We start from the raw sequence: 10,068 nt of genomic DNA on the forward strand, positions 1-10,068 counted from the left end.
GAAGCAAAGATTCCAACATCAGAGCTGAGAAAGAGTAGTGGTATAAGTGCCTGACACAGAACAAAAAACTTCTAGTTAAGTCTGGCAAAGGGCAGTGATATACAAATGGCAGTATAAAATTGTTCTCCCTTAGGTACAATAAAGCTAATTTCAGAGAATTTGGAATTCACAGGAACATTACCTGTAGAGTTTTAAGATATTCATTTTACTCACAGATTTCTGAGATATGTCTGGCACTGTTCCGCAGAGCAGTGACACCCACAGTTTCATGGTGTCAAGAAAGTATTCCTTACAGCCACAAAAACCCTGACAAGGCAGCACCACTGCTCCTAAGCTCCAGACAAAGCAGGCAAAATTCACTGTAAACTCTGCTTACTGCATAGCTGAATACCCCAACACTAATGAAAGCAATGCTGCAAATATCAATACAGAAATGTTGGAAGGAAAGAAATAAGACGTATACATAATCTGGCAGTCTGCTCTAGAAAAGAGTGCAGCCCAGTGAGAACATCAGCAATATGGATTCAGCGCTCGTCCTGGAGCACTTCAGGGGACAACACTTCTTAAGAAGGTGGGATAATTAACAGTCTTTGTGCCACCACTGCTGAATAAAAAACTCAGTGCTGGTGATGGACAATGTAAGGGAGAATACACAAACTGTCTGAACAGGTGTTGTCAATCCCTAATTGTAACCATATTTAGCACTGGCTGAGATGGGCAGTGAGGTAGAAATGGCCTACGTAACAAATTCCTCTCAGCTTTATTTGCTTTTGCTGTTTGTCATCATAAGACGGAAGGCTAATATTGTTTGTAAGACAGAAGTCTAATATTGTTTCAGTAACAAATTGAGCTTTTACACATTCAGCTTCACTGATTTTTGTCTTTTTCGTATTTTGTCAACAAGGCAACATCCACGGCAAGGTAGTGTATTCCAGAAGTGTGTACCAGTGTCTACCAGAAAGCTGCCTGAGGTTTTCCATGCAGGAACAGTCTCCATGAAAGAGGAAGGTGGATTCAGCCGAAACAGCACCTCCCCTTGGACCCACACGTGTGGGCGTGTGATGTGATACAAGTCTTAGCAGCAGCTGAGATTGGAGTGACCCCGGGGAGACAGAAATCATCTTTAAGCTTTGAAGTATAATAAGGCCCATGTCCGTCATGATGCCAGATTTATCCTATTATCCACCTCATAAGTCAAAATCACATATTTCTGCCATTCTAGACACACAGATTCATTGCCTACCTGTAGCTGATAGATTGCCTCTCTCAGAGTAGTAGCTATCTCATTGATCTGTGGCTGTGCTCCCCTCATAAAGTAAATTAAATTCATGTTTTTTAAGGAAGACAGATTGTATGAACTAGTCACTTTACAGGACCTGCTTTACTACTACTACTACTACTACTACTACTACTACTAAAAAAATTTAAATATTCAAAACTATTTCCTGATATTTAGCATTTCTGGTTTTAGGTACATCTCAAGCAATAATTTATTCTGAAAGATAGATAGGAAGTCACTTTAAGGATCTCTGAAGTAAAATTTGTGTTAATGCTTTAGCGTTATATTTCTTTACAGAAACAAGGAAATGTAATATCCTATTGTATACTCCATAATGTTATTTCTTATGAGCCAAGGCAACATTTATTAACAATTGAAGTGTGTGTGATCTATTCCAACTGTTAAAAATTTCTGTTGAACTAGTGTAACTACTGAAAAGTTTCAGAATTTATTTTAAAAATAATGAAGCTTGTTATATAGATTTTTTGTCTCTCAAATAGTAGAAAGGCAATTTTTCTAGCAGAGAAGAATGAGTTATTGCAAAGTTATTGCCAGTGATTGCCAGTGTAAGTGATTGCAAAATAATCAAAAAGTGTGGTTTGCTTCTGCCCATTTCTTCCCACAACCTATGTCAATATTCAGAGACCATGTTTATATGAGGATACAGTTTCAGAGTGCTCACTGGGACAACAGATGCCTAAACCACAGTGATGGGGAGGAGAGAAAAAGTAGCCATCTAAGCATGTTTACTTTCAGCGACAAGGCAGTTCTAATTTGTCCCTAAGTGGTGACTCACTGGGCTGGGACTATAAAAGTAAAGGTAACTGCTCTCTAAAACATCAGGGCTTCAGACTTCACAAATCCAACATGATGCAATCAAGACTTTCAGCTGTCTTCTTTTTCTTGTTGGGTTTGTCATTTTGCCTGACAATCCCTATTCCCCTTGAAGATAGCCATGAATTCACAGAGAAAGACCTTCAGTTTGCAGAGGTACAGTATAAAATAATTCATTGGCATGTTTTATAAATAGTAAGTTGTGTAGTTACAACTGTTTGGAAACTAGGCTTATTACTTCTTTTCCCCTTCTTAGCGCTATCTCAGGACTCACTATGATCTCCGTCCGAATCCTGCTGGCATAATGAGGAAGAGTGCCAACACAGTGGCATCTAAACTTCGAGAAATGCAAGCATTTTTTGGGTTGGAGGTGACAGGCAAATTAGATGAAGAAACGTATGAACTGATGCAGAAACCAAGATGTGGTGTCCCAGATGTGGGGGAATATAACTTTTTCCCTAGAAAACTCAAATGGTCAAAAACTAATTTGACATACAGGTAAATGCATGGCATTTTGAGTGTTATTACTGTTATTACCTTCTTTCCAGGTGCCTTGTCCAATACGTTGCTCAGTATATGAGGCAGATGGGAGAAGGATGTATTTGAGTTTGACAAAATTCATGTTGCAGTTTAAAATCCTTACAGCCCCACTTTTGGAAGGATCCCCCAAACCCACCTTACAGGTCAAGGAAGTAAATACGATTTTTTTCCATTGCACTGTGTCACAGAGGAAAGCTGGTGTGGTGTAAGCTAGTAATTCCTCATATGGCCTCCACGGAGACACTCTGGGTGTATCCATGGTGCTGAATGAAAGAGGGGTAGGGACTAAGATCATGCACCTCACCACTGATCCTCACAGCGCTTAATCTCTAGATCACTCCTTAGCTCTGCTTTGGACCTGATTTAGTGTCTGCTTCACATAGGTCTTGCCCTGGACAAAGCAGTGTAGATGCAAACCGGTCTGTGCAATGTGGCTGTAAGAGCAGGGACTGATCCTTGTCCCTCTTCCATTTCACAGTCCAGATGTAGATATCTATGCTGGGTCAGACAAATCCCCACACCATGACCTCAGAAAGTTGACCTTGGGAAGCTACAGTGCTGAAAGGTCACATGGTAGCTCCTTCTCCCTTAATACCGCAAGGTCCTCAACAGGGGGTTTTGACCAGTTGCAACCTTTCTTTAGCAGATTCCAAATATGATATCACCGAACTCTATCAGTTCAGTGTCTGGTGATAAATGTTACTTTAATATGGATGATTCTAGCCTATAAAAAGCTCTTTGGATCATGTTTTGCTCCTCTAGGAAGTGAGGATCTTGGGATATTTTATATGGCATAAAAAAAATTTGAAGTTACTTATATGATTTGACTTAATACAGAATATATCTGTCATTTTCTATATCTTCTGGTGCATATAAAACCAATTACAGAAAGCTGTTGGATCATTTCAGATGTTTCTGAATTATTTTAATGAAAACAGAAATGGTTATTTTTATTTTTTTGAATACTGTATGCAGCTGCCGAGCTCTTTGTTTTTAGATAAGAACACAGGGAAGAATAAAGCAAAAAATTTTAATGAGGTGTACAGTCAGATAAAAGTGTATTACACATTTTCTTCAATTCGCACAATTTAACTGGAGGTATTCATCTGTTTGATAGAATTATGAATTACACTTCAGATCTGAGACGTGCTGAAGTAGACAGAGCTTTCAAAAAAGCATTCAAAGTTTGGTCTGATGTGACACCGCTTAACTTCACCAGAATACGAAGTGGTATAGCTGATATCATGATCTCCTTTGGCACTAAAGGTAACACAGAACCAATTATTTTTACATTATGGTTATATTGCTGCCAATAAAATGGGATAATTGATTTCATTGTTTTGAATGTTGTTTTATAGAACATGGTGACTTTTACCCCTTCGATGGACCCTCTGGGTTACTGGCTCATGCTTTCCCCCCTGGTCCAGACTATGGAGGAGATGCCCATTTTGATGATGATGAAGCTTGGTCAGATGATTCTAGAGGTAACAGAAGTTCCTGAGACTATTTGAAATGGTGGTAGATGGACAATTTCATCCTGTTTGATATCTGTAAACAGATTGTTTTGCCTGTTTACTGTTCATTAGTCATTATGTTCACTGTCTACTCATAGGAAGCTGGGTTTGATCTCCAATCATAAAGGGAATTATAACATACGCCTACCGTAAATTTTAAGATATACACCTCCTAAGTGCAGTGATTAAAAAAATGCCACAAACAAGATATTTTGTCAGCTTGGCGTTTCACTGAGCTTGAGGACAGCTAGTTCTGATCACAGACTGATGGGAATTACCTTACTGAAGCCTATAGAAAACACATATACTTAACTCGGCTGCAAATCAGTTACTTACATCTAATCTGAAAATTCTTCACCTTGCCTATTCAGGACAGTGAACAATATAGAACAAAGAGAACAAAACACTATTTTTTTCAGCACTGTGTTATTTCACCCTTCTGGCATTAAATCTAATTGCTGCAATATGGTCTCTACCGGAGATGAATTCCTGACAAAAATGTTCTTGGCTTGACTAAGACTAAGACTTCACCCCAGAGCTTTCCAGTGTTGCTAAGAAATTTCAAGAAATCTAAATCTGCCTATAGAACAACATTGTCAAATAAGATTTATGTTGAACACCAGCTATGAGATGCTCGATCGTTTAGGCCCTTATTAAAACAAATTCCGTGGTAGTTTGAAAAAGACAAGCAATTATACATAATTTTTCCATTAATCCAGTTGTCTCCTTCATTGTCCTACATGTTAAAGCACAATGTTAAGGTTAGTTGATTAGTCCAAGTCCACTTTGGTGATACAAGGAGCTATACATTTACTTTCACTGTGTTTTTTTATAGGGTATAACTTGTTTCTTGTTGCTGCCCATGAATTTGGTCATTCACTGGGACTTGAACACTCTAGAGACCCTGGAGCTCTGATGTTTCCAATTTACACATACACTGGAAAAACTGGGTTTGTGCTTCCTGATGATGATGTGCAAGGGATCCAAGAGCTTTATGGTAAGTCTGTATAATATATAATATATATTTCCTGTGTCATTATAACCTGTTACAGATGCACTGTACAGTTGCTAAAAAGCTGCAGATGTTCAATAGCAACAGTCATGACTGATTAAGACTGATTCACTGGATTCTTGGCAACCAGACTTCAGGAACAGAAGATGCTTAGATTTAGTAGTTCAGAGAAAACCAAAAAAAAAAAGGAAGTAACACTGCAGAGTGTTACAGAGTTGGTCGCTGCTGTCTCCTTTGGTGGGGGTGGGTGGGGAGCAAAGTCCTTGTACTTTTTAACCTCCCTCAAAAAAGAAGGTAAAACAGAGTCTAAAGGGAGAAACAGAAATATCCATGTTTCATCATAGAAAGTATAAAACTTTGGGGGGACCTTCGAAACTTGGGAGAAAGAAAGCAAGTCCATTTAACATTTTTGCAGCACAGCTGAACTCCAAAGTCCATGGATGTATGTGGCTAAAGGAGAGAAAGAATAGACTTTCCCCAGTACAAATGGTTTGCCCCTTATGCTTGCATTCATCATGCTGTTTGGGAACTCTTCTATGTTCTATTCAATATCATGATCCACAGAAAGGAAATAACCGTTGTCAAACTTAGATCATACTATATGATTCCAGGTGCTGGAGACAAAGATCCCAACCCAAAACATCCCAAAACACCAGAGAAATGTGATGCAGATTTATCACTTGATGCAATAACAGAACTTCGTGGAGAAATGCTGATCTTCAAGGACAGGTAAGGAGACTGCCATATCATGGATGGTGGGTACTGGCTAAAATTTGAGTAAACGAAAACACCATTTCATTTTTTTACTAAAGATTTGAGTAAACATAAATTTAAAAAATCACAAGTCAATATAGATGCCTCTAAGAAACTGCATCATATATCATTTTAGGCAGGATTTATAATACAATTACAGATTTGACTTCCCAGGAATATGAAGTGAAGATGATATGGCTGAAGACTGACATTGTTTGTACACATTTTTCATTCCACAGGGCTTTCTTCAACATGCACAAATCTACTAGCATTTATTTGAACGAAGTTGTACCACATTCAGAAGCCTCACATGGGGCAGCAGTGTTTCTCTTATTGTAAATGAAAAAAAGATTAATTTGTTGTTGTTTGAGATGATCACTGTGTGAGTGACAGAAATGGTCTGCAGCTAGGTGACAATGAGGAAAGGAAAGGTCTACCAGGGGCTCTATGTATTGAAAATTCTATGCTGTGAAAAAAATTTAATTCTCCATTAACTAATTTTTAGTATAGCACATCAAAGATACTGCTATTCTGTAGTATGACAAGAAACATAAAATATACTTCTTTTTCTGGACTAGGTTTTTCTGGCGACTGCACCCTCAGATGGTTGAGGCAGAACTGGTGTTACTTAAATCCTTTTGGCCAGAGCTTCCAAATAAAATAGATGCAGCTTATGAAAACCCCATCAAAGATCTTGTGTTCGTGTTTAAGGGTGAGTTTTCAATTTTGTTGTTGGCAGAAAAAATATACATATTTAGTCAAGCTCTGTGAGTGATGTAAAGGTAATCAATAGAAGAACAAAGCATCCTACCTTCCTTGCTCAAAAACCAAACTCTGTTGGTTTCACCCTATGCGAATCTATACAATTTTCAGTGAATTATTACATGTACAATTAAGCTCAGATGCCTAGCATCACAGTTAGCATAAACAGTTTAACACCTGCTGAGTATGTGATCTAAGAATCTGTTAGATGTATGAAAATAAGGATCATGGAATCCTCATTTTATTCTGCTGTCAAAGCTGAGCCTTTACAAAAGACTCATGCATACATCGTTCTTGTTTTCAGGAAAGAAAGTCTGGGCTTTGAATGGCTATGACATAGTTGAAGACTTTCCTAAAAAGATATATGAAATGGGGTTCCCGAAAGAAATGAAAAGAATAGATGCAGCTGTCCATATTAAAGACACTGGAAAGACTCTCTTTTTTGCTGGGAATAAGTACTGGAGGTAAGCTGGAGACAGATTGGTGCTTCTTTTCAGTGTCCCTAGTCATAACCTGTCCAGAAGTACCAAAAGATCAGCAGGTTGTTTCAAACCAGGCACTTGATTGTGGCTCACATGTTTCCAGTCTGTGGTTTTCATTGGTGCTATAGCTGTGTAGAATATGTCATAAAGATGTATGCAAGACTTTAATAAACATATGGGGACAGCCTTTAAAAGCTGAAAGAGTGAAAGAAAGGAAAGGAGAATGAATTGCCCTAATTCAGGAGAGTTTGTAATATGGTCATGTCTCCTAGACAAAACTCCCATCTTGCTTCCTTGAGTTGCTTGTGTGACACAAAATGGTATCAGTGCTGTGGGAGTAAGAAATCTATCCCACCCTAGGATGGCTGGTTTTTGTTGTCCATGAGTGGGGCTTACAGCCAGGTCTGATGCATAATTAAGATGTTACCATCCCTTCCTAGTATCTCTGTGCCAAGCAGCCTCAGGGTAGGCTTGTAGTGCCAATACATCCAGGTACGATCATCTCCGTATAATATGTACTTTATAGATCAGTTCTGAAAATGTAGCTTTATTAGTTTTGTGTTTATTGAGCTTGTACTTCTGGTGGAAGAGTGCCCTGGTTATTGCCCTGAGTTTCATTATTGCACTAGACATAAGGTACCTGAAGGCTGCTGGCTAGTTCTGACATGGGTAACTTCAAAGCATATAAAGGGCACAGACCAAACTCCCAGGCTGTTTAAATCCTCTGAATTTTTATTTTCTTTTGTGTTTAATACAGTTACGATGAAGAGGCGGAGGTTATGGAAGCAGGCTACCCCAGGCTGATAGAGGAAGAATTCGCAGGAATTGGTGATAGAGTGGATGCAGTCTATCAAAGAAATGGTACATAATCTGATAATGAAACTTTATTACAATTAGTTGTCATTGAAACTTGAGATTAATGTCCTGTGGGAAATTCTGTCGTCTGTAATTTTGATTTTTTCACATCAACACTTCTGTTCTCAACTGAATCAGGTTTCTGATCTAAATTGCCCTCTGGCCAAGGTGCTCTTATAAGCTGTGTACATATATATTTGAGGAGCCAAAAAAGACCTGCCTCCTTGCTTAGGGAACCTAAAGTGATATGCTTAATATAGAAGTAGTATAATGTGACCGTTCCTTCAAATGGAGCCCATTCCTATCCAGCTCTTCAAGAAGTGTTTCCAAGTCAGAGTCTTAAACATTAACAGGCAAACCCTGTACTTTCCTGAGCAAGTGCTGTATAGTAATAAAATGCAGAGCTTGACACTAAATTAAAATATCAGTTATTTTAAAACACTGATCCAGGTCTGGCAAATGGAATGAGGACCTTTGAAAATTTAGCTCAGCATTCTAAATACTAAAATATTGCATTTAAAAGAGTTATTAAAAAATGAAAAAAATCAAGATCATTTTTATTTGAAAGATAATTTTAATGTGAAAACACGGTTTTCTCAGGGTTAATTTGTTTTAACTTTCCTTTTCCTTAGGTTATCTCTACTTCTTCAACGGACCGCTGCAGTTTGAATACAGCATCTGGAGCAAAAGAATTGTCCGTGTCCTGCATACTAACTCCATATTTTGGTGCTAATTACAGTGGAGTGCCATGTCATAGGCTGCAGAGCAGCTTTTAGTACATGGAAATAATAATATGGGCATATAGATTTATTAGAGGACAGCAAGGTTCTGTGAACAAGCTCTGGCTATGTACCACCAAATGTATACTGTATATATAGAACTATATAGCTGTATGTCAGTCTGGGACTGAATTAACTTAATAAGAAAGAAGAAAAGAAATTATTAGCATTTCAAGGGGCATTACACCCATTTAAAGTTTATCTAGTATTAAAGTGAGATGATGGATACATCCTACATGATCATGAGCATTATTAATTCCCAGTAATCTGAGCATGTCTAGCATCTTTCAAGGATCTCCTAGCATGTCCCAAGAAATAGACCTGATAAACCCAGGAGTGTTATATTTTTAAACTAATCCTTCAGCTCTCAGCTCTTTGTGAAATTCCTGTTAACGTACTGGGAATTCAGATGTGTAATGAATGAGTCAGGACTGCATGGTGACTTCCTGAGCTAGGTAACACCAGACTGCAACACTGAAGTTAGAGAATTCAAAGGTATTTGAATGTATCCCCATTTGAATGGGAATGTCCCCCTGGAAATGGATGCCCCTGTCATCTTTGGAACAAGCAGAAGGTATAGAAGCCGCAAGGAGTCATTCCAAAGCAGACAGAAAAGCAAGAAAAGAGAAGAGTGTTCCCTGCAGAAATCATCAGCCTGTATGACACTGGGGAAACCAGAAAGAAGTAGCAATAACAAGAGAATCACACAAGTTGAAACCTTGCATGAAGCTACATACTGTAACACAGCCTATGTTTTCACCTGGTGTAGACTGAAGTAGTTCAAGTGACATTTATAGAGGTTATGCCTAACTGTGCCAGCAGAGAACCTGAACATTCAAATCAAAATATTCAAAAGAATACCTTTTTTCATGTTCATCAGTCTTTTAATATCTATAGCAATTGTTCCAGTACAATGTAAGTTTTTGAGGGTTGTTTTTTTTTAATCAATGCAAATGTTGTGGGACTGTAATTATTTTTCAGTTTAAAAAAAAAAAATTAAATAAAGTGGAGGAATAAAATGACATTGTGAAATGACTCGGTGCTTGTACGGCCACACCTGGAATACTGTGTTCAGTTTTGGTCCCCGCTATGCAAAACAGATGTGGACAGGCTGGAGAGGGTCCAGAGAAGGGCCACAAAGATGATGAAAGGACTGGGAAGCCTGCCATATGAGGAAAGGCTGAGAGAAATGGGTTTGTTCAGCTTTGAGAAAAGAAGGCTTAGGGGAGACCTTATCACCATGTTCCAGTATTTAAAG

At 38.3% G+C, this 10,068-nt stretch overlaps 1 protein-coding gene across 1 annotated transcript; it reads left to right on the plus strand.

Moving 5' to 3' along the window:
- The first annotated feature begins 2,137 nt into the window (after positions 1-2,137).
- Positions 2,138-9,783, plus strand: LOC140648712 (collagenase 3-like). The gene is made up of 10 exons (XM_072855058.1): positions 2,138-2,269; positions 2,370-2,611; positions 3,771-3,919; positions 4,012-4,137; positions 5,003-5,164; positions 5,791-5,908; positions 6,511-6,644; positions 6,999-7,158; positions 7,934-8,037; positions 8,664-9,783. The coding sequence occupies exons 1-10, from the start codon at positions 2,147-2,149 to the stop codon at positions 8,762-8,764; spliced, it is 1,419 nt and encodes a 472-aa protein (XP_072711159.1). The 5' UTR covers positions 2,138-2,146; the 3' UTR covers positions 8,765-9,783.
- The last annotated feature ends 285 nt before the right edge of the window (positions 9,784-10,068 follow it).

The sequence above is a fragment of the Ciconia boyciana genome, chromosome 1 (assembly GCF_034638445.1).
Source record: "Ciconia boyciana chromosome 1, ASM3463844v1, whole genome shotgun sequence".
Lineage (NCBI taxonomy): Eukaryota > Metazoa > Chordata > Aves > Ciconiiformes > Ciconiidae > Ciconia > Ciconia boyciana.